Below are 25,320 nucleotides of genomic sequence, written 5' to 3'. Positions count from 1 at the left end.
ACTAATTTCCAATAAGGTTTCCCCAGCTGAGCATGGTATTTGAGTCCTGGTTCCACTGAAGCTAAAACAGGAATGAAATTCACATACTACTGTCAGCATCTCAAAAGGTGTTGTTTGAGGGAGGGAGAAGAAAGAACAAGCACTCAGTGCACTGCCTCTTCTCCATGGTTTCATAGTACATTTCTGCCTGAAATGGCAGTGAGATACTGGCAAAGCTGAAGAAGGGATCCCACTGGTCAGTGCAGTGTTAGCTGACCTCTCATTTGAGGGCTCTCCCACCAGCATCACAGCTGTGGTGCCGACTTCCTGAAAGGAAGCAGTGGCTATCTCAGTTTCCAGATTCCTCATGGACTTGCCAGGAGTGCACAGAAGGCAGACTGACACTGCTTTCCTGCCAACTCTAAGAGGAGATACTTCTGCCCATGTAGAATGTTGTTCTTGGGATGCTCTAATGTTACACTGCAAAGCCACAACAAAACTGCCATTGATTTACAGCCACATCTTCAAAACACAGCACAGCAATGAAGCAGGTGGGAGAGATTTGAGCTGGACAAGCACTGCAGCAGCTCAGAGCTCCTGGACAGCAGATGTACCCAAGCTATGGCAGCAAGAGAGGTGTTAGTACAGTCTGTGCCAGCAGCTGCAGCACTGGTGGTTTCCCAACCAACTCTTTAAGCCCTCTTACCACCTCCTTCTCACCGCTCCCATCTGGTCTCCTTCGCAAGGATTTAATACAATTTCCAAGTGAACTGCCATGGTGTGTGAGTTGTGCAGCTCTGAGCTGCCCTGCCCTGCACAGGGACACCCGGGTGCTGGCACAGAACGGAGACAGCCCCGCTGTGCACCAGCCAACTGCCATCCCCAGGAACGTCCAGGTACTGAAGATCACTGGAAGGACACGTCCCCAAACACAGTCCCCAGCAGGAGACAGGAGCCTGGGAACTGGGGGGACGCGTGGGGCTCGGTGACTGCACTCACCGGGCTGCTTCCCCGGCTCCTCGGTGGTGGAGCTCCCGTCCTTCTCCGGAGCAGCTGCTGGCAGGAACATGCTGCTGGGCATCATCACCTCCGGTGTCGTCACCTGCAGACAGGGAGGTGGGGATGGAGGGAGAAGAAAAGTGCAGGAAAATATTTTTAACATTTTCAGTGGTAAAATTAGACACCAGCATTGTACAGTCAGAGCATCACTTTTCATAGCTCGCTGAAGACTCATGTTTATTAGACAAAGCTCACATCAGTCAAAAGTGTTTCTACAGTTACATTCTGGACATAATTAGCAGTGCACACTTGAAGAATAATCTTATTATTAATATTTTTCCTTTATGTAGAATTCAGACTTTGATCACTGACAATGTTTTGTCATGGGCTGTGAAACTTCTTGTGCAACCAATTAGGTAGATAAGTTGAAAGGCCCACCTTAAGCTGCTGAAAACATAATAAGGCCCCTAATTAAATCATACCTCGTAAAGTACACTGTAATCTTGAACTAGGGAGCATTGCAGCACTGTTTTCAAAGTGTATCGATGCAGGAAAGGGAGGGGCATGAGAAAGAAAAGTACAAATAAGGAGAGAGGTGACAAAGGGAAGGATGAATAAGGAAAGACTAAAAAGACAGCAAATTGTCTGTGAAATAAAAAGCTGCTGGTAACCCTTTCCTGGCTCTGACTGATGTGTTCCCTTTGCTTCTCTCCAAGTGTTGGCCCAGAACGTGCATCATCATTCCTGAACAGCACCTGAGCACCAACATTGGTGCAGACCTGGAGACACTGTGTGGTTCTTTGGGAGTCCCAAATGCTTACACTCGTCTTTTTCTGCATTTCTTCAGGTCTATCTGGTTACACACACACAGCACAAGGCACTCAGCTGGTGGGGCTGTTACCTGCATGCAGGACAGCTTGCTTCCTGCGCAGTTGGGGACCAGAAGGCCCTGACTGAACTGCACGAGGTACTGACAAACCATGGTGTAACTGCACCTGAAACACTGTACGCTTCTGTGCAGGATAGGAAGCCTCCTTTATTGATGTCAACAACCACCAAACTAGGCCAGGCCTTGGTTCCACTGAGTGGACAGAAGCAAAAGTGGTCTTCAAAAGCTCTCAGAAAGAAGGTTGGTGAGTAGCTGCAGCCATCCAAACCGTGCAGTGAGGGATGCGGAGCCGCTGCTGTTGCTCACAGGGTAGGAGCCCACACCTACAGCAGCAGCACCATGCCTAGAGCAGCACTGTGCCCACAGCAGCACTGCACCTACAGCAGCAATGTGCCTGCAGGTGTCTGCAGGGAGGGTGGCACTGAGAAATGACACCGAGGGATGCCGGGCACACCTAATCCATTCCATCTTACTGTAACCATGAGCACTGATGGCTGCAGGTGGTGGGTTGCGAGATGCCTGAGGTCACCATCCGTTTGTGGGGCTCTGAGAATGGGGAGAGCAGGGATGCTGAGGAAGAAAGGCACTGCCCCTCTCAGCTTTGTCAGCAGGGAGAGTGCTTTCCTCGGATCTTCAGGAATTACGAAAAATAAATGATGAGAAATTAAAAAAAAACCCAACAGAGTAGAAAAAGAATAAAATTATCTAACACCTCAGCTGCACATCATTATAGAGAACTGCGGGCTTTTTACACACATTACAGTAAGGCAGCCATCCCCACCACCAGACTCAGTACGACGGATCAGTAATTGTTTTCATACACTTTAATTAGAAAAACTCAGATGGCTATGAATAATAATGGAAAAGAGAGACTTTTGCACTTGAAAGGTTGAAGTCAATCAAGTGTGAATGACGGCAAAAAAGAAAAAAAAAAAGACACCAATTCATCAGGCCTCTGTTGTCTCGCCGCGTCTTTAATCATAATTCCTGATTGGGATTCAAGAAGGCAGTAAGCAGCGGTTCTTTGTCTGCCTTCACCTTCCGTCAATTAACTCTCCCCGAAATATAATCATCAACCTCACATGCTCCTCTGCATCTTAATCTGGGTCTCCAAACCAATAAGTCCTGCCCTATATGTGTTTAAGTAATTACCTTTATCTACCTGCATCTCCGCAGCCACAGTTCTCACCCTGCTCCCGCCCCTCCCTCCGCACACTCACAAAAAGGCAAAAGTAAAAAGGCTGCGATACATTAAGTGGCTGCAGGCACAAAAGCCAAAACGGCAAAAAGAAAAAAGCTCAGAGAGCAGCACAGGGCCCAGAAATGCTGAGTGTGGATGTGGGGCACAATGTGTGGACAGCAGTGGAGTGCTGCCCTGGGAAGCATCAGCACTGGTTGTGCTTCTGTAGCCGACCTGACCCGACCCAGTGCCATCCTCAGCCCGCACCGCAGCACCAGCCTTGGCAGCCACAGAGCTGTACATCTCCAGTGGTTCTGCACTGAGGCTGAGCTCTGGCCTCCCAGGTTTGAACCATCTGTCTGCTCAGGCTGCAAACACTGCACCCTGTTTGTGCATGTTGCTGCTGCTTTCAGTATAAAAAACCAAGGGTAGGCAGGGGACAGGAAGGCGCAGTGGGCCACAGTCACCTGGCAGGTAAGAGGAGGAGGGGTGCTCTGAAACAGTGCTGTGGTTCAGGCGCACTGAGATCACACTGAAGGTTCTGGTGACAGAGGAAGGAGCTCCGTGCTGGGGACCTCCTGCCCCTTCCCCTGAGAGGCGCTGCCAGGGCTCCTCTCCAGGTGCCCACCCATGGCTGCGCTGCACTCATGTGTCCCCAGGCTGAGAATTCCCTCAAAACCAACTGTTCCGCCACAGCAACAGATCAGTCCATTTAAACTACTGTTAAAACAACAACCCTACAGACCTAAGTCAAGCAAATGCCATTTGTCTCCTTCCTTTCCTTCCATATGTATGCCTTCTGCTCTACTCAGTATTACGCTGCAGCTGCAGCCACGCATTGTAGCCCCTGAGCCACCAGCAAAGCCCTCAGCACCGACACTGCTCTCACACCACCCTTTCAGACCAAATGAAACTGAGGAATGGGGAAGGATCTGCGGCTCATTCTTATCTTATCTATCTGTTCCTTCTGATGGCCCAATGGCTGGGTGTGAACATAACCACCAGGTTCTGCCCATCAGCACTCCAGTGATGTGCCTGAGCAGCTCCAGCAATGCATATGAGCCAAGGCCCTGCTGCTCTGGTCCCCGTGCAGCCCATGCCAGGCATGGAGAGCTGCTGAAGAATGGCAGCCACTGCTGGGACAAATCTGTGCCTCCAAGAACCCCGTCAGGTGAAATTCAATCTCCTCAAGGACAAAAGTTCCCTTATGACCTAGATATCCACCTACACACTTGGGCACCCCCATGGCCACTTCTCTGAACAACAAAGCCTAGTGTCTTTTTGCCATAAACACCCAGACTGATGCACCTCCAGCACACAGTGCTCTGACACAAGGCTGGACCAGCCAGGCCACAGCTTTGGGAACAACCTGTGAGCCTGCAGATGACACTGTGGCAGTGATGTCCCATTGACAGCGGTCCCACAGCGCGGAGCCGCAGCTCTGAGCCGCTGAGCAGCACCACATCGGCCCTGGAGGCACACAGGCATATTCCTGCCACATCCAGAAATTAATCTTTGGAATGTGAACAACCAGCTCCATTCACACACTGCAGCATCTGTCTTCTGCTTTCCTCAGAGCGAGCGACCACATACGTGGATGGTCCATGTGGCTCTTCTGTAATGGCCCAGGAACACCAACATGGTGCAGCTCTGAAAAGAAAATCTCCAGAAGGGGTCTGAGGAGATACATTACGATCCCCATGTCCGTGCAACCTAGGGGGAAACGCGCGCCATGCAAGGTTCCCGAACCAGACAAAGGAGGTAATTTCCATTACAAAGAGAGAGAGAGGGTGCTGGAGTGAAAAGCTTCATTAGACTCAGAGAGGCAAAGCGATGGCAGTATACCAAGGTCACTTCTAATTTAGACCATCTAATTGGCAAACATGGCTCCAAATGGCTATCATCTCACAGGGCTCAGAATTAATGAAGCCCGATTATTTTCATTACCTTCATCCGAGATGGAGAATGAGACACAGAGTGAGAGGGAAAGGGGGGAGCGTGAGGGGGCGAGAAGGAGGGAGAGAGAAAAATTGAATGACAACGAAGGGAGAGAGTAATGAGGAAAGACAATAGGAAAGGGGAAAAAACGCGAAGATGGTGCGAGGGAGAAGCGTGGATGGCAGGGATGGGAAAGAATCGCTGGTGGAGCAGGACAGAAAAGAAAAGGATAAAAAGGAAATGCCGGAAACGCTGGGAGAGGACTGACAACAGCAAGGAGAGGAGCCGCACGCTGAGCCGGGGGGAGGGAGCTCTGGGAAGCCGTCCCTTCTCCCGCTTCGAGCCCATCAGTCTTGTCAATCGACTGAGCCGGCGAACTGCACTTCACCCTCATTAAGGGGCTCTCTGCTGGAGCGGTGCGGGCCTGAGCCTGGCGGAGAGGCTGTTGGGTGGGAAGATGGCGATCAGAGCACAGTGCGAGACGCCATGCACTATAAACCCAGCCATGTTTGTATGCAGCTGGGGGGGATGAGGGCTCCTGGGCCCCTCTGCACCGCTACGCTGCCCCTGGAGCCCTGCCCGGAGCCGCCGGCCGCAGGACAGCCCCCGGGCTGCGTGCTGCTATGAAAGGACGGGGCACGAGCCACACAGATATGAGATGCTGAGCATAAGCAAGTAGCTGTTTCCATGGCAACAGACATATTAGACACTGCAGGTTCCTGAAAGGCGTCTGATAAGGTATTATTAACTGGAGCCTCCTCCAAATGCCGAATGCAAAGACACTGTGTCGAAAGGGACCTTGCTCCCACTGACTGGGCTGTGATTCACTCAGCAGCACTGAGGCCCGATCTGCATGTCAGAGGAAGACAGGAACCCAGAAAGCAACACCACAAATGTCACATGCTGCTGGGTTCTGCACAAGACATACTGACCTCGCCAAATATATTTGCCACATGAACCAAAAAACAGCCATTTTCTTGACCCACATGCAAGTGGGATGTGAAAGAGAATCAGGTTTTCTACCCAGACATATCTCTGGGTACGAAGCAAACAGCCACCCAGAGCCACGATGGCGGAACAAAGAAGGAAGATGATGAGCTCCAGAGATAAGCCAGTCTCCACATTTCTCAGAAGTGCTGCACACTGCAGCAGAAGGAGGTCCTGCTCTAACACAGAAGATGCGATGACCTAAAAGCACTGCCCGTACCACAGCAGTTGCTCTGGCCTCATCCCCTGGGCACTGCCCTGAGCTCCCCAACAAGAGGCTTTTGTCAGTCTTTGTGTAGCTTGGAGGGCAAACACCTGTGCAAGCACTAATTCACCCAATCAATGGGTTTGTAGACTGTGTGCCCTGTGGACAGCCCAGCCCACACAGACCATCCTCACAACTGCACAACAGACACCCTTAGCAAACCAGTTAGGTTTACTGGCCTAAGAAAGAGGCTCAGCTTCTGTTTACTTCTTTTGCTGGGTCAAAACATCTCCTTAAATTTAGTTAGAGGCTAAATTTAGTTAAAGGCTAACCATACTTGTTTAAGTACTCAGAAGGTATTTGCACTCTTGGTTATGAAAGTGAATTGATAAAAGAACATGAGTGTTATGACAAACACGTTATTATTGCCCTTCATGATCAGCAATCAGCAAAGAAGGGAAAAACAGAGCTGGAGTGCAGGAAAGACATCACAAAACTGTCAGGAATTGAAACAAACACCTGTGTACTTGGTAACAAGTTCTTAGGTGCAGCCACAACCTTGCCTTGAAGAAGCATAGAAAAAGTGTAGAAATCTGACAATACATCCAATTTGTGAGTTTAGAACGGGTTTTGAAAATGTGCATTATTAATTCTACTTGTATCTTAAACTGACAGTAACAAATGGAAAGGCAAACTCGTGTGCAACCCAAGAAAAGGGAACATGCTGGGCCTCTAACTGACATCTATGGAAGCCAGCAGACGAGTGCTGTGAACGCAGCCAGGCTCTGCTCAGTGTGTCTGCATGGAGGCGGTGTGGCACACAGCACCCGGTGGGGAGGTCTGCAGCCAGCAGTGCTGCTGGGGCAGAGCACAGCACCACCTCCCACAAACAGCAACTTGAACAGCGCTGCTGATTTGCTATTCCTCACCAAGCACTGGCTCTTGGGATAGTCAAACTTTGGTCCCAAGGCTGCACTGCAGATGGGCTCCCATGCAAGACGCTAAACCACAATCTGCTGTCTTTAGTTTCTGCTGCACATCAGAAGCAGCACAAGCAGTAACAATCGCAGCACAGACATTGGCACAACAGTGACTATCTGCTCTACAAGTAGAACCAAGGTCCCACCTCCCTTGGGCTAATGTCAATGTATCCCTTACTTGTTACTCTGAAAGAAAGAGAACTGTTACAACAACAACAACAAAAAAACACACTGCTACTTAGTATGGAGTGATTCCTGACTAAGTAACAGATCCATCCTATTTCACATCATCTTGACAATGATCCTCATTGAGTGAATGGAGTGCAGAACATGGGCTCCTCAACAGGACTGGTTCTCCTCCAGCAGGCGAGCTGCCAGGCACAGCCACTCTATTGGTTCTTAAAATCACATTCTAAGCAGGAACTCGGTACCTAATTTCCTGTAACGTTACTTTAATCACCCTGGCTGTCCTTCTCAGGAATTGCTAACCAACTCCTGAGTATCTTCCCTCTGCAACCCAAGCAGCACAGCACATCAGCTGCTGCATCTCCCAGAAGGATCTGTGCAAAATGTAGTACCATGCAACGACCTCAGTAGTTAAAGGAAATCTTATTTATTCCGGTCTCTTCACAAGGAGATTACTCACTCAGCACTGCAATACTTCTATTTGCCACAATGCCCAAGCATGGGCAAGCTGGTCTCTACAAAGGAAACATGCAAGGATGGCAGAAACCTCAATGACAGAGTGCAGGCAGGTGAGGGAGCTGCCCCTGAGCCCACTGCAGTGAGCACAGCCAACGCAGGTCAGGTAACCCCCTCAATCCTCACATCCATGGGAAGGCAGCAGACACGCCGGGCTACGCTGGGACTCACCGTCATGATGAGCTTCTCAACACAGTCAGGGGACACACTGTGCAGGTGAGTGAGGTGCAGCTGCAGGTGGATCTTGTTGTTGAGCATGTCCTGGCAGAGCGGGCAGCGGAGCATGGGCTGCACCGAGTGCTGGGTCATGGCGTGCACCCGCAGCCGATTCACGTCTGTGTTACTGTACTTGCAGTATGGACACTGGTACATCTGCAGAACAGAAAATGAGTTGTGTAATTGTTACAGCTTTCCTCTTTCCTTACAGCTAATCTTAAGTAATTTCATGTCTTCTGCCATCAGTTACCACATTTCACCCTCTTTCATTTATTTCACTCTTTACTTTTGTCACAGATGAAACAGTTACCCACAGATGTGCAAAAAGCCGAGTGCTTGTCCTTACCTGCTCCGATTTGGTCTCCTCTGAAGTTTTTGACCATTTAAAGGAGAGAGGTGACTCAGAGCTGCTGGGAAATGGTGCTCGTTTGGAGGATGCTGGAGGCTCCATCAGCTCCTTCTCTGCCTGGCTGGCTGGTGCTGCAACAAGAAGAGATTCACATCAGGACATCCCCAAAAAGGCTGACGTTGGATGGTCCTTCCATTTACGCTGCTGTTTTAAATTGAAACACGCACTGCCAGGTTGTCTGAGGCTGAGCACAAGGACTAACTCACAACCAACAAAGCCTACCTGGACGCAGAAAGTTTGTTCTTAATTATCTTCCATAGAAGGGGAACTGTGTCATTTACAGCCAGAAGCTGAGAAACCGCAGCTACTTATGCATGCTGCCTACAGCCTGTTAGGTGCAGGACTCCTTCCCTGTGCTTGCATCTGACACACAAACGCTGGGTCAGATGTGAAGGCCAACACATGATTCCCGTGAGCAGCTGGGCAGGATGCAAACCGCTGGCTCTAAGCACTCAAAGCTTTGCATGTGAACAACCTGGAGAGCATCTGTCCAGGGATGGCTGGAAGCTGTGCACACTGTGCTGGGTGCAGTGCCAGGCGGCCCCAGGAGGGTGGCACTGACCTGCTTGGCCCACACACCCTGGGGACAGAGCACACCGCAGGCACTTCCCAGCAGCGGTGGGACCCAGCCTGCGGGATGAGCACATATTGCTGTGTTTCAGCGATGCAGGAGAGGAACCCAGAAGCCACAGCGAGGCACTGTGCAAGTTAAGGCACATCCCTGACCTTTCCCCCTCCCCCGAGCCCTGGCAGCCCGGAGTACATAAATTTGTGGGACATCTATTATTTAAAAACTGTAAGGACAAGTATATTATACACAGCCCCCGTCTCCTCCTCCCCGAACACACATTCATAACAGTACTTTAATCTGTCTCGAATCGACTTCAAACCCATTTCGCCCTTAATGGGAGTTATTCATTTTCACTTGAAAGGTAATATATGACAGCTGGATATTTAATATGATGGATCGGCTGCCGATTAACAAGGCACGGCAGCATTCTCAGACCAGTCCCCCCATACTCTTCCCCCTTCCTCTTCTTCTCCTGGTGAGCTCACCAGTGCCTGCACCTTGTTCAAAGGATGCAGACAGAGCAAAACCCAGGTGAACGGCTTCCTTCTCACAGACCCTTCTTTTACCACCACGAGGCGTCTTTCAGAGGCACCACATCACAGTCAGGGAAGTGATCCATACTTCTGTCCTTCCCTGCCAGGCCTCAGTCCTAAGCACCACTCACACAGAACCAAACTAACTTCATGGAATCATGGAATCATTCAGGTTGGAAAAGACCCATGCAGCCACTGAATTCAGTGACCCAATTGCAGACATCGTCCCATTGCTGCTGAACACTTTGCACAACCTCTAAAATCTCCACTGTGTTTCCAATTTCCTTCCTATGGGAAACAGCCAATGTAGAATTTGGGAGAAGTGAAAAGCAGTAAAATTTACTTTTACTTACCGTTTCCAAAATGCCCAGTCTTCTAAGTGCGCTTGAGCCATCCCTAACTTCTACCCTTCAAAATCAGAATTATTAATGATTGTCCAGACCCCAGAGAAACGGCTTTGTTGCAGTGAATTGAAACACACATACCGAATATTTCTTCTAAGTGTCATTTTTTTTTTTGTGCTGACAGCTCAGATGGGAATTTTAACTCAAGACCCAAGTTTATTGTTGATAAACAGCCAAATTCACTAAGTGACACATTCAGTCCACATCACAGATCAGAGGAATTAAGAGCTCTTTTCTGCCTGGAGAAATGAGGACGTGCCACTCCTGCGGCTGTAGCTCAGCACCAGGTTTGGGGCAAAGGCAGGGCAGGAAAGAAAGACGTGGGCTTACAGTACGAGGTGTGACAAGTTACCTATTAGTGCTTGTGTTATTTTGACCCTCTAAGCGGATGATTTCAGATTGCCTGGCCTCAGAGATCTGTGTTACTCCACAAATGCACCTGGAAGCCCCACGCGCCAGGACAGTGCTGCCCTACTGGGGCCTTGAGGAGACTTCCCGTGCATCCTTGGCACCTCCTGCATTTCAGAGGATGAAGGAGAATCTCCCCAGGTGGAATGGGACACTTCCTTGAGTGCGGGTCCTTCTTTCTGCCAGGTGTGTCCCAAGAAGCGGACTCTTCCTGGTCCGGGTGGGCAGGAGCTGCCTCCCCCACCGCCCAGCCATCAGGCTCTTTGAGCTAAAGCACTGCTGACAGCCCCTTCATATAAACTTCCATCTCCCAACCCAGCAACATAATGGAGAAGCCAATTAAATGATTATTAATTCATGCTGTTTTCCGTAAGCCAGAGGTTCTCATCTCCCTGCATTCCGTAAACCAGCTTGCCACTTGCCCTAGAAATTTACAGTGGGGTTTCTGCTATCTCCATTGATTTAGAGAACGGAACAACCCCTCCCCCACACCCAGCCTCTTCCCACCAAGTTCAGCTGTCAGCCTGGGAAAAAGTTTTCTAGCGGGTTGGGGAGCTGTTTTCATCGTGAGATGGAAAATAAAATTCCATATTTGGTGGTGCCTCCCTCCGCTCAGCTCTCCCTGACGTTTTCTTGGAGCTCCCCCCAGCACCACCAGCCTACAGCCGGATGGGGCCGCCCATGACTGCCCTGCGCTGAATGCCCGCCAATGCAGGAGCATCCTTCCAGCAGCTCCTGCCTTCCACTAGAAATGCCGAGGACTGGGAGGACTGTTCTACGTGCCCCACACTCACGCAGCTCTCACACCTGTGCTTGCAGGGCCAGGCCATCCCTGCAGCACCATGCATGGGGCCGCAGCAAGCTGCTCACTGAGCACTGGCCAACAGCAGGTGGGACACCACTGGAGACAGCACAGCATGAATGGATGTAGGAGGGGAGCTCCACCAAGAGACCCCAACCAAGAGACAGCAGTTGTGAGAGCACGGCCTGGGCCTCCCAGAAATGGCACCTGGGTGTAGAGCACCCGCTACAGAGCTGCTGGTTGTTACTTCTTGTGTTAATAATACATGGTTGGATGTTTCTTCCTGAAACGCTTTCTGTTTACATTCCCTATTCCCTGAAGGTACCATGAGTTCTAATAAGATGTTGTAGCCATACTAACAGGACTGTTCATTGCCTGTTGCTCTACAGTACTTTCTCAAATCTGTATTTGATAAACAACACGACTCTATGATAGACAGAGGTGAATACACGAGGATCTGCAAGCACACCTTTGTGCCCAGACCGCTATCGCTATCTTTCAAAAGTACAGCTCCGAAGATGCACCTCAAGCACAGCAACACCACAAGCCTGCAAAGAGGTGCACTGAAATCTTGCCTTCCAGCAGTGATGTCTAAGATTATGGCTTTAGAACCATGGGATATTGTTTGTTTGCTTTACATTACATAGGGAAGAAGAGGTAATCTTTTATATTTACCTATTCCATATCGTTCTTGAACCAGCCATCCATCTGGGTGAATATTACCATCCAATCCAATGGAATAAATATTTCAACTAACCTACCATGAGAGTCTACATCAACTCACTGTGGCACTGTGTGAGCTGAGGGCAGCCCAGCTCTGAACATCACGCAGCCTCCAGGCAGTCCCAGCACCCTGAGTATTGGCCCGGTGCTCCCCCTTGGCTGGAGCTGATGCCCAGGACCCTTTTGTGCTTTGTAAATCCTCAGGAAAGCCACAATGGCACCAAAGCTCCCACCTCATCCCCACCCCAACACAGGCCTCCTGCACACGCACTCCAGGGTCAAGAGATACTCCGTCACAGCCTCCTGCTCTGCTCCCTGCCAGCTCTCTCCTTCTCTTTGCTCTGGTACCACTGAGCATTCCGGCCATTAAGTGCTCAAGAAATGCCATATATTAAAAAAACAGAAAAAATAGCAGTGGGAGGGCGGGAGGACAGTAAAAGATTTCCGTCAGGATGTGCCTGACCTGTTTTTTTCAATTTCAGTAATTAGAAAGGCAGTGGGCCTGTAGGAATTATTCATAAACTGCAGGAGCTGTGCAGTATACATTTATGTTAAACATGTCAAATCCGATTGAAATCATGCCTGCCAGCACCATACTCCATAAACACACTTTTCTGCAACAATTTCCCAGCTCTCGGCAGCCCATTAATACCTCCTTTAATAGCAATCTACCACGGATTCGAATCAGGGATGCTCCATTGCACTAATTGCTCTGTGTTAGGTGAGCATCATGGATTAAAAAAAAAAAAAATCATTAAAAAAAATAAAAGCCCTTCAGGCTACTCCTCCAGAAATATTTCATTTCAATCCGTATTTTAAATAGAGTTTGTTTCTCGTTTTTCAGGGAAAAAAATCTGATATTCTACATCTACACGACTGACAGTGCATTAAGAAAGTCTCTTTCACAGCTGGGTCACCGCAGACCGAAGCGCTGTTCTCTAGCTACAAAACACACGCAAACACACTCCAAATCTTGCAAGCCCCACACAGAGCTGCGCGGCTGGGGTCCAGGCTCCAGCTGGAAACCAGGGTGTGGATTTAATCATTTACATCCCGACTTAAAAATGGAGTCAAGGAATGGCCACATTTCTTCTCTCTCTGCTTCTGAGAAGTCGTGTGTTAGTCATGGTGAGCTGATTTCTAATGTTCAGACACCGGGCAGAGCATCCCTGTGCAGCACTGCAGTGGGCAGGATGGCAGGCAGGACAGCAGGCAGGGCGGGGGGCAGGACCCCTGGGCAGAAGGGATGGCAGCTCTGGCACTGAGGGCTGCACTGCACTGTCCCACTGCCATGAGACAGCAAGCAGGTCTGCACAGACATGGGCCCTGCAGCCATCTCTCTGCAGAGCATGCTCCAGGAGTCACACAACAGCTTTGTCTTCCACAAAGCACTGCTGCCTACGACAAGTGCACAGAGGAAGCCTGTGCCCTGCAAACCGCACTGCACTGGGACACACCTTGCAGGAGCAAGGAGGAGATGTGTGCAAAATGAACTGAGATAACAGGAATTCTTGCTTGGGATGGAGCTTTCCTTACACGTACATTAAAAATGTTTTTGGTTAGGAATATTCTCTTCTAAAATTCATACAAAAATGAATTGATACATTGATTCTGCAGCTGAAAACACTTTGGCAAACTTTCAATGAAAGCAGCAGAGTTTCTCCGCTCAGCAAACTGCAGAGCCAGCACTGCCTGCCACAGCTGTGCCGTAACACACACAGACCTGACTCACTCCAGGCCTTTTTTGTAAGAAAAAAATGATCACGCCGTCTGCAGTTAAGAATCTGAGGTACAAAAGGTGAGTAAATTGCTAAGGAATGCGATGAGCAAATTGCAGCTCAGCACACAGAGGACAGGTCTTGCAGCCTGCACGGTCCCACCTATCTCCGCTTTCACAGACCTGCAGCAGTGGCAGCAGCTCGGCAGGGCTCCCACACAGGGCAGCCTGTGCCCGCTCTGCTCATGGCCACAGCTCTCCTGCTCTTCAGGGAACGCTTCCGAGGTGCCTTCCCAGAAACTGTGCTCCAGTGTTTCACAAACTGGACCAGGAGATATAGGTTTTTTTTTTACTATTATCTAACCCCAGCCTTCCTCCTTTCCATTTAGGGCCATTACTTCTTGTTGTCTATATCCTGAATACAGAGACCAGATTATTTTTTTCCATTCAGAAGCACTTTATGCAGAAGACTTATTTTGACCTCCCCCGTTTTTGAGTCAGGTAAGCTCCTTTATCCCACTTCCTCCCCAGAGCTGACATTATACTGACCACGGTCTTTATTTGTGCTGTTCAGCTTTTCTGACATTGCTCTACTTCCCTGACGCCCCAAGCTCTGAAGCGGACACGATCCTCCAGGGGAGGCTTTCCAGAGCTGAAGAAATGTGTCTCTTTTTCATAATATTCTTATCTACACCACAATTACTCAAGCTTCATTTTGAGAATGTCCTGAACAGCACCGCCAGAATCCTTCCTAAGGAGAAGACACAAGACATTGCTGACAGCACCGAGGCCTTCCTCACACAGAAGGAAATTGGGTCGTGTTGACATGATCTGTTCTTGACAAATCCATGTCGACTGTTCCTCATCTCATTATCTTCCAGTCAGTACTTACAAACAGTTGTTTGGTCAATTCCCAGGAAAATCTGGGGCAAATGAAGCTAGCAGGTGTGCGGTTCCCCAGCCACTCCTCAGCTTACAGATAAATACCATGTCTGTCCCCAAACAGCACTTCCCTCATGTTCTGTGGCTCACAAGAGAGCAGCTGACAGGTCGGAGGTGTTGCGGTCACCTCCTCGAAATGCCCAAGGATGAAGCAGAAGACACAGACGTGAACACACGTGGCTGAACTGAACCCTTGGCAACCTGCTCCCACGGCTGGATGACGAGCCTTTGTGCAGTGCCACCAGCAGGGCTGCTGGGCTCTCATGAAGTCAGCCCGTTTAGTCAAGATGGAAGCAGAGAAGGTGACCTCTCTTCGGTTTTGCTGACATCAGGGTTGATAGCCTTCCCACTGCTGAGCTGCACAGCAGCTTCTTCCTTGCAGTCTTCTTACAGCAAGGTAGTGTTCAAGCACTTCCTTGGTGCTCCCTATATCCTGGGATATCCCCATATAGTTGGTTACACCTCAATTTCCACAGCTGCATTTTGATAACCCTGTATAGCTGGACAATGCAGTCCTGTGGTTGTCAAGACTAACATAACCTGGTTTCTACTCCCTTCCATGTCTGGGGACCACAAGGACATGACGATACAGCCACGCTCTTCAAGGAAGCTTGAAAGCAGAAGCAATGCAAGACTGAGGGGTGGTACCTGTTGAGCAGATCCACTGTACATAAATGATTTCAGAACTTTTTTTGCTTTCAAGTTCAAGGCTGGTGCTGCTACGCATTTGAAAGCAGACCTCAAATTCAACAACACACGTGCAGAAACCTTGCTGAGGCTTTATGCTTCAGGCTGGCAAGTGGCCCTGGATGCTGTTTGCCCAGATAGATACACACAGAGCAGCCTAGGCTGCATTTTCCATTGTGTTTTCCTGTGAAGACTTAATGAAGCTGTGAAATCTACCCAAGTATTTTGCAAAGAGAAACCTTTCAGATTCCTACTCAGCAATGTAAGGATTATTGTACACCTGCAGTTTGTTTCAGGATGTCACAGATCCAGCAGAAAGCGAGCAGTTAACAGCATAGCACAAGGTCTGCCTCTCTGCTCTTCTGAGTCAAAACCAGAGTTAGGGCCACAATGGAAAAGTAGGTTAACAATCTCTCCAGTCTTAACTACAGGGTGGGGTTTCATGATATGCTTAATCCAGCCTAAGTGCTGTCAGCTGCCAACAAGGGCAGTCCCTTTCTTCTCCTCCAATCCCAGCTGCAGATTCCCACTGCCCGTGTCAGGCCCAGCACCATGTGAGAACAGGCGAGCTCTGACCCGCGGCCCTGGGGCTGGCAGGGGATGCATGAGTGACCACGGCTCAAACTACGTGAGTGTGTTGCAAAGCTGCACCCAAAGACTTCACAGCACTGACATCATGCTGACAGCACTGGGCAGCACGGTTGTTTAAGGAAAGAATTTTGCAGAAACTCCCTGCTACTCATTCTTAGATTTAAAGAGGGACCAAAACCCACCTGTCCATTTGCTCTGGTCCTTGTCCCCTGCACTCTCTTGCTCCTTGGCAGGCTCTTCAGCATCAGCAGCGGTTTCATTGGGCCCTTCTGCATCTTCAGTGGCTTCTTCTGAAAAACAAGAAGCAGAAAAAATAACATAAAAATGAAAGTCAAGCCAGAAGATCAAGTAACTGCCACTGAGGAACAGAGCACAACTGCTGGGTGGCAAGTGTTGATGCTGCCCGGCATTCTCCGATGACCACCTATGAGCTGGTCAAGAAAGAGGCTACAGAAGATACTGAGGGGAAAAAGTGAAGAATCTGGCCTGTCTCTGCCACTTATAGCTACTGATGTCCCCTGCAGTGTAACAAGCAGAAAAACAACTTCCTGGAATGAGAAGGGTCTACTCAAATGTGCCATAGATCAGAGAAGTGCTGAGGCCTGATCAGAGCCTTCAGCACCTTCAGCCTCATCACTTCCCTCATCCCCAGCTCAAGCTCCTAGGACCGGATGGCACCGCACAGTGCTGACCCTGACCACTGAGACCCCCAGATCACCTCAGAGCAACACGACTCCTGCTCAGAGCAGGGGGCAGAGGACATGGCCCTGGCACAGAACATGGGAGGAGGCTGCTGATGGGCCTTATTTTCATCCCGGCCATGGGAAAAGCTGGAGCACACATGCTCGAGCAATGCCAAAGCATGAGGGAAAAACATGAAATGCCACTGCCCCAACTGTGAACAAAAGCAGCAGTGTGCTGCGGCCATGGCTGCACGGGGCACATCGACAAGGCATCCTCGTTAGGTGGGACACAGGGAGCAAGACAGCTGTAGCTGCCAGACCTCTAACACCAGGATGATACAGCCACATTATCATCTAACATCGCGGGTATTTACGTACAGTGCAGGCAGCTCGGCAGCTACCATGTAATTGACGGGGGCTACATCAACAGTGGGAGGAAAGGGTACTTATAAGCCATTATATCCTCTTTTAGGCAGGAGAGTTCATAATTTTAACTTGCATTATGGTCATGGTAAATCCGAGGCTATCCTGAGGCTTTAGCTGAACTACCTAACTAGTTAAATCATCTCCCCCTGCACATCCTCCTCCTAACAATGACAGGGCAAGAAATTGGGATTAAAATATATATATTAGGAGACTGCAGATACTCAGCAGTGCCCTTTGAGAACGCAGCAACTTAAATCAAGGAGGAACTTGCAAAAGCATCCAGAGATCTGCAGTGATATTAAAAGGAAGCGCTGTGATTTATACTCCACCTCTCTTTCACTTTTGTTTTTTTTTTTACAAGCTAAAGATGCTTGAGAACTGCAGGGATCCCAGGAGTCTTCTCCAGAGAGAACAGACCCCAGAGCAAGAGGCACCTCTGGGGAAAGTGCCTAATGCAGAAAGCCATGTGTTACTGATGCAGAGATGAGACGAGCCTGGTGAGATGAGTTTACTGGAGAAAGGGCTGTGCCATCAGCAGTTGGGTTCCCATTTCAGAAATTAATATTCCATTTTTTCTCCCACTTGCAGAACAGTCCCGTCCTCCCACCCCCCAACCCACTGCCTTGCTGCCTTCAATACACTGCGGTGCAGGGCGAGAGAGCATCTATTTAACCGAGGCAGCTGGCGTGAAGAGCAGATTTATGCTGGCTTGATCAAACCCCTTCATTAGGAGTTGTCTATTGCTGTGTTAAACCCTCGCTAAGGACACCCAGGGGGTCCCAGCTCCCTGCCTCGGCTGCCCGCGGGCGCTGCAGGCACAACAAAGCTGCCCGGCACGGCGGCACTCCCGGCTGCGACCCGGAGGTGTCAGCATCGGCATAGCAGCAGGACGGCTGCTGGCTGCCCGCTCAGACGCTGTCTGGGCTCTAACCTGAGCATGTGGAAATAATATACGTCTCCAAGAGCACTGTCTGGTTTGAGGGAAATAAAATAGGACATTCATAAGCAGTTACACCATCTGTCTTTATACCATCATCATCATCAACAAGGGGAAAAAATAGCTCCTTAAAATGGATGAAAGCCCAGGCTGACAGTAACCGGAAAAATGTGAGCTATGAATACCAATAAAGGTAGAAAATGATTAAAAAACAAGGCTACAAATGGCAAATCCTTCTGCCCTGCTCAGCGTGCAGCTCCTCATTCAAGGCGCAGCCTGTCTCACTGGGCAGCCCTTAACAAAGCCACCAGACAGACACTCGTACCAAGAGCTCGCTGAGCCCCATTCCTGGAAGTGGCTCCTCTCTGAGGATAAAGTCTGCCTCCTTGGCTCAAACACTCCTGTGCTGGACAGGCAGGCAGCAAGAAAGCACAATATGATCCAAAACCTCCTCCTCCTCTCTCAGCAAGATGCATTCATTTTTCTGAAAAGCAATTTTTAAAGCAGGATGAGAAGGGAAGGGAGCACAAGATGCATGTGCCCCGGGAGGCCTGGCTGGGCTGCAGGTCAGCAGCAGAAGCTCCGCGCACCGCTGCTGCTTGGCTCTGCACTCAGGCTGCCTGTGGCTGCCCCGATGCTGCTCCTGGGGCTGTGCCGCAGCCGTACCGGTGTTCCTGGGGGGCTCTTGCAGCTGGGCCCTTGTGCTGCTGCTGCTGCCTGCAGGAGGATGTGGGGCAGGGAAGTGTGAACTCCAGCTACCTTGTGATGCTTGTCCAATAGATATTTTTGGATGGCTGGATTCAACTTTGCTCGCTGTGCTCAACCTAACTTGTCCTGCAGCCATCGGTGTGGTGTGTAAGCTGACTTCAGGGATGGCTGAGGGCACGTCCTCCGCCACGCCAGCCCTCAGGTGGCCAACAGAACCAAACCAGCCCTGCTTTAGCATTTCTTTGGGGCATCGTTCACACAGAACAATGACAGTAGCACATCTGGTGAGGAAAGGTCCAATTTTCTACTTGATCCATTGCACACGCATCATGGAGTTGCTGAGCTCCAGTTTTCTTCCATTTAAACTGTCTGCAAATCCCAATGGCACGTTGTTCCCATGCTGTACTCTAATGGAGCTGACCTCTGCGTTTACCTAAAGCCTGACAGCCAAGACAGGAGCAGGAAGAACACCTCATGGTGAACTCCCAAAGGCCAAATGGTCAGCAAGACATGGGAAATTTATTTCCAAATAAAAACGATTCTTGGAGGCTGCAAACACTGTCTGTTAGGACCGATCCACCTTACAGCTTGACTGTATTTTCATTAAGAGGACTGATAAAAACTCTCCCAGTAGGTGCCCAACTCAAAGTTGTTCGTCTTAAGAAGTGCCCCAGTTGGGACTGATATCCAGGGGGTGTGATGACCCTGCAGTATCTCAGCTGTATGCTGGAGTGTCTGCAGGTCAAGGGCTCTGATCAGGACATAGAGGGCGTAGGGAGGACGCTGAACACAGAGGGGTGGAAGTCCTTCATAAGAGATGTTTCTCAGGAGGCGGTGGGGGCTCTGGACAGCCAGGGTTGCTGCTCTGCCTCACGCACAGAGGATGGTAGGAGCTACACTGGTACCCTCAGCTTCCCAGCTACACATGGTTTATGGGTTTGTGAAGGGTTAAGTGGACTTCATCCTCTGCAAGAAGCTCACCAGGGCAGGTCGAGAGCTTCTGCTATGGGATTTGTATGAAGGGGATCACGTCCCATTGAAACACAAACGTTACAGCCTGCCCATGGGTCTCCGTGCCAGAGTGTTGTCCATGAGGCACGTGACGTTGTGTTAATAAATTTTCTTAAAGGAATTTTCCAGCCCTGGGGCATCAGGTCAACACCAAGAGTGCACAGCTGTAACTGCGGGGCAGGCGGAGGGCCGAGGAGTCTGCTCCTCCATCGTACAGAACCGCCCCATGCAAATTCCTAGGAAAAGTCTTTTCTTCCTTCGTGAATAAATCATTTTAGACAGTGGCATTTCCTTTTAATTTAAAATTAAAGCAGTCACTATGGGAAAGGGGGAGGGTGAAGAAGAGGGGGAGAGGAGTCTGGAAAATCATGGGCATCTCCTGACATCTGCAGATGTCGGAGTCTCTGAGCTCGGTTACGCACTGAAAACGCGCCCGAGTCCCCGTGCACAGCACTTCCACCCTCCGAGCTGATGAAGTTCGCGGGTGTGGAGGACTCAGCAAACGCCGACTGGATCCAGGCCAGGCTGAGCAGCCGAGACCTCCCCCCTCCTCTCTGCTTTATTTTCCTTAACAAACCCAGATCTCGTATCCGAGGGGGTAAGGGGCATTTCGGGGTGGTGGAAATGTAGCGACGGGAGAGAAAGGGCACGCATTTGCCTCCCCACCCTCCGGCAGGCTCAAGAGCTGAGAAACATTAGCTGTCATGAACCACAATCAAATCAGGTTTGAAATATTTAGCAGTGGCTTGGAAAATGCGGTGGTGCAGCTCTGACAGGCGAGATGTGCAGACACCCATTTTCCATTATAATGGAAATATCAAGCCTGTTCTGAATATGTATAACCTAGAAAAATGTATTGATTTTTCATTCGGCATTAAAAAAATGAAATACCCTGCAGCTGTCAAAAGCCTTTTGTTAAAAGCTCATCTTTCCTGGAATGAGGTTTACCAGAAACAAGTTTTAATTGTACACAGGGTCTTTCCTTTGAAACAAAAAGAATCACTGATGCTCCCCCTTTTCAGGGTAAGTAGCCAAAAAATCCACAGACAGGCAGCATGGAGACCTGCCTGCTTTTAAGCCAGCGCTGCAGGGTGCAGTGACAGCACGGCCGTGCACAGCCGGCTACACGGAGAGGGGGGAACACCCCAGCAGGGCTTCACCTGAACCCATCTAACCCACGGCTGTGTGCTGGGGGTAGAGAGCACATGCAGAGTGCAGAGCATGGCAGGGAGGTGAGCCTGGACAGCTGGATGCCCCAGCACAGAGACGGGCAGCAGCTCCCTGCTTACTGGGACATTGGTGGCTGGTATTGGCCATGTTGTGTGCTACCCCATGGCCACAGTGAGACCCACCACGGCCACATCCGCGCCCACTGGGTGACCCAAAAGGCAGCAGGGCTCTGAACTTTGGCACTGCTCCTACGTGCAGGACACCCAAACATATGGGGGAACAGAGCATCCTGCCTTCTGTTTCTCACCCTCATTGTTTCTACACATGTGCTGTGCTGGGCCTTGTTAAGTGCACGCTGTTGCAGGTGGGTGGATGTGGAAGCTGCTGGTGGTCTGAGGTGGGAGCACAGGGACAGTGAACCCCTCTGCCTCCAGATGCCCACTGCCACCGAGCAGTTTTAGGGAAGAAAGATGAGATGGCGCAGGTTAGGTCACAGAGCATCACCCCAAGAACAATTAGGCCATTTCTTTGTAACCAAGTATCCAGCCCAACAAGAAGAATGTCCTATTCCCAACTTGCAGACTGTTTCAGGTGAGGATGAGACAATCCATCCGCATGGAATTATTTTTCTGCTCTCCCGTATTTCTCACTGTGCTCAACTCGTCTGGGACTCAGCTGCAAGGTGCATACATATATGTACAAATACATTCTGTACTATCTCCTAACTGCATTGTTCTACAGAAACCTGTTTTCTTCCTGAAACAGACAGCAGAATGCCAAGCAGTGAATACACAAGGTACAGATTAAGAGAAGAACACGACAGAGCTTTGGCCCTGATGTATGAAGCTAGTAGATTAGTCCCAGCACCTGACACAGGGCTGCAGGAAAACAGTAATAATCCTATGTGCATATCCTGGATTAACAACACTTCCAAGATGGCCCTGTTTGAGAGCATGGTCAGAGCGCACCTATGCTGCTTTCATATAAGAAAAGGCCGCCTACGAACCTGTCCCAGACTGACAGAACCACCCCCACATCCCATATTTTTAGGGTGAGGAAAGCTGAGTGGGCTCCTGTGCAGTTACTGATGCTGGCAAGTGTTGAGGTGAGCAAAGCATGAAGTTCAGCAGCAAAAAACAAAACAAGAAGTCTGAAAACTCATAGCTTCTAGTCCATCATTTCCTGCTCCAGTTAACAAGTTCAGAATTTCTGGCCAATACAACAGCACCCACATCACTGAGTATCTCCAGAACAAGCTCCTTGCTCGAAAAGAAATGAGAAGATCTTCAGCCAGATGCTGACATCTCCTTAAGTACAAATGCTTTTACTAATATGGTTACTACTTTTGCATTCAGGCGCTTTATCTGATTTACCAGCTCCGCCAGAGGCCTCGCTTCCGAGCACTCTGTGGGCTCGTGGTGTCCGCAGTCAGCGTGCAGCGGGGAGGGCTGATAAAGGCCCACAACCTTTTGTTTTATCATTTTGGCAACAAGATGCAGCAGTGCTAAGGAAGAGAATAATCCACTCCTGCAGTGCCATTACTGCGGTCAGCGTACGCGCGTGGGAGCAGAAGGGAATCTGGATCTGACAGGCAGGGGATGAGCTCAGGAAAGGCCCCGACTGCTCTGGAACTCTTCATCTGCCGGGCAGAGTGGGTATGTGTTCTGCAGAAAACATCGCCTGGGAAAACAGCTCTGCACAAACAAGGTCAGCTGCCCGATGGGAGCAGAGCACGAATTGCTCCCACCCTCCTGCAGCCCTGGGGCTGTGTTTATCCAGAGAGGAACGGTGGACTCAGGGCCGGGGCATGGTGCTGCACTGCCACGTGGGCTCCCAGCTCCCCCCATAGGTCTGGTGGCACAGTGACCACCACAGATCACCTCTGGAGGACGTGTGCTCAGCGCCACGTGCAGAGACCGAAAGCAGGAACCGACTACTCAGCCAGCACCGGCCTCACTCTGTGCGTGAGAACAGGGGTATTCTGTAAACCAGGCTGGATTTTAAGCCAGTGGAGCCCAACAGGGATTTGCCCCCTCAAATTTCAGCAAAACTATAAAGGTTGCTGCTATTTTCACACATGAAATGTAAAAAAAAGGCAAATTCCTTGAGCATGTTTGTAGTGGAGCGTGATGTGATTGTGTTGTCATTTATGGGAAATAATCGCAAGCCCATCTCTCCCTTTCCCCCCATTTTCCAGTCCAAATAACCATGAAAAATTACACTTCAATGTCAGGAGGACAACAAAGGAGGGGCTTTCTCCTGCGGCTTGACGGCTTTCCAGCACCCCCCGCTCCTTTGGACAAAAACTACCTTCAATTCTATTTCATTTTAAATGTGATCTAACAAATGCATCTTGACAAGTTCCTTTCTTTTTTTTTCTTTTAAACAGCATTTTGCACAGTTTAACCCAGCTCCAAACCGGAATCAGCTGGAAAGGAAACTCATGCAAATACACAAACACAGATCAAACAGCAAAACAAAAGGAAACGCATCTCCAGCTCCAGGTCTGCAGGGAAGGACAGCTCGGCCTCAGAGATGGAGGCAGGCGGGAGGAGGGACAGGGAACAAAGGGAAGGGACAGCGGGGAGGGTGAGCAGAGAGCAGGTGGGGCAGCGGCGAGGAGATGAGGCAGGATGGCAATAGAAGGGGTCTGAGGACAGGGGTATGAACACAGGGCACCTTTGTGAACGAAGGGACCCGCGTCCCCAGCCAGCACCGCACACTGCCGACGTCCCCACCAGCACTGGGCTGCTCCCATCACAGCCAGATGCCCGCATCTCACCCTGCCTCCCCACAGCTCCCATCCTCAGCACCTGTGTGCCAGGAAGGCACCGCGCTGCACAGACGCAATGAGATGCCGCTGACGCTTCCCAAGTGCTGCAGGTTTGCCAGGCCCTTGGATTTTTAATAATAAAAAAGCCATCCTTGCTACCACATAAAAACATCCACACTGCTCTTCCTCATGCAGCTCTCCAGACGAGGCCGTATGCTCGGAGAGATTCATCTCACACCCACAGGCTCACTCTGGTTGCTCTGGGAATGGCCTGCAGAACCAGCGACGTGGAACGCTGTGGAGACAGCCTGTGCCAAAGGCGTGAAACTCCGCTGGTGCTGCTCTCAGTCACAGCGGTTGTGGCTGTGGTGTCATGGAACCCGGCTTCTCCTGGAGCTAATTTCCAGGGATTAACGCTACATTTGAACAAAGACAGCCGCAAATGCCACAAATGATGTGTATGAGGGGTCCTTCTGGATCAAAAGAGGATCAGTCTTGCATTTTTCTTCATGAACTGCCTGCAGGAAAGGCTCACGGACAGCATTTGCAGGTGGAATGTGATGAGGCAAGGTGAGACGTTCAGACGGGTTCTGCTTCATCTCAGCCAGGAGACCGACACCAAAGCATGACAGGATCCCGGGATGGACCCCAGCCCCAGGAAACAAGTAAAGCCCATCTCCTCAGCTCTCCAGTTCTAAAATGGAAACAGCATTTGTCTGTCCCTCAGAGGTGCCAAAAAGATAAACGTGGCAGCATTTGAGGACACGGCACTTCAGTAACGGAGGCCGTGGCACAGCACATGCAAATGCAACCACGGAACATCCATATTTTCATCCGGGAGAAAATAATCCCTGCACAGAGCTGTTGGGGCAGGAGGAGGCTGGGAAGGGCAGCGGGCAGGGAAGGGGCAAAGCCGCACTCTGGGAGTGGGGCTGTGGCCAAAGCAAGGGTGCTGTGGGCCTCTGGGCCAGGCCTGTGACTGCAGACAGCCAACAGGAACTGCAGCCAACAGAGCGTGCTGGCAGAGGGAAGTCTCTGTGTCCTGATATGAGTGTGCCCACGTGGGCCATGCAGGCCGCCCCCTGCAAGAAGCCCAGAACAGAGAGCTGCTCTTGTGATCCCTGCAGTAATTCACTGCATTCTTCTCTCCTGCACGTACTGGCTACGCTCAGCACAATCCCAGTGTATTTCTGTTGACTCCTGACCTTGCTGTCATGTTGACAGCTTCCCATGAAGCAGGACCAAACCACTTGGATTGGTGCAAAAAAGGGAGAAAATGCAGGCACAACACACACCCTGTGACGCAGACTGGCAGCAGGGACGCACACAATATGCAGTTACACAGCTCTGGATCGGCCTGTGAGGACACACTTGAGGAACCCCACGTCATGCCGTGGTGGAGATGACCACGTCCGAAGGCTGAGATGCCCCTTCCCCGGGTTTGGGTTACCAGCACAAGCAGAATGTCAGTGATTGCTTTTCCACTTTCACTAATAAGCTTTCAGCAGAAGAAGATTTCAGCTTCTTACAGCCAACAGGCACTTTTTCTCCACCTCTCCTGGCTTCGAGTAATTGAAAGCGACTGCAATCTCAGCCCGGGCTCTCCAGTATTCAGCTGTATGGGGAGGTCACGGGGTGTCAAGTGAAGCCTTTCCATTCACCTCCACACCACCAGCACTGCATTAACGGCAGCAGCCTGCTCCACAGCCCAGAGGAATGTGCAAAATTACAGGGGCTGCTAACAGCCACA

General features: G+C 50.3%; 1 protein-coding gene across 3 annotated transcripts in view; it reads right to left on the bottom strand.

Moving 5' to 3' along the window:
* The window catches only part of ZFHX3 (zinc finger homeobox 3), a 146,105-nt gene that overhangs the window by 14,862 nt on the left and 105,923 nt on the right, over positions 1-25,320 (bottom strand). For all 3 annotated transcript variants that reach the window (XM_015874229.3, XM_015874231.3, XM_015874232.3), the window contains exons 5-8: positions 16,045-16,152; positions 8,422-8,555; positions 8,031-8,231; positions 979-1,081 (exon numbers count right to left, since the gene is read on the bottom strand). In XM_015874229.3, the coding sequence (XP_015729715.2) occupies positions 979-1,081; positions 8,031-8,231; positions 8,422-8,555; positions 16,045-16,152 (546 nt within the window). The remainder of the gene's footprint in view (positions 1-978; positions 1,082-8,030; positions 8,232-8,421; positions 8,556-16,044; positions 16,153-25,320) is intronic.

This window comes from Coturnix japonica, chromosome 6 (assembly GCF_054131305.1).
Source record: "Coturnix japonica strain WE chromosome 6, WE-NBRP24, whole genome shotgun sequence".
In the NCBI taxonomy this organism is placed as follows: Eukaryota; Metazoa; Chordata; class Aves; order Galliformes; family Phasianidae; genus Coturnix; species Coturnix japonica.
This window is presented reverse-complemented; position numbering and strand designations above follow the sequence as displayed.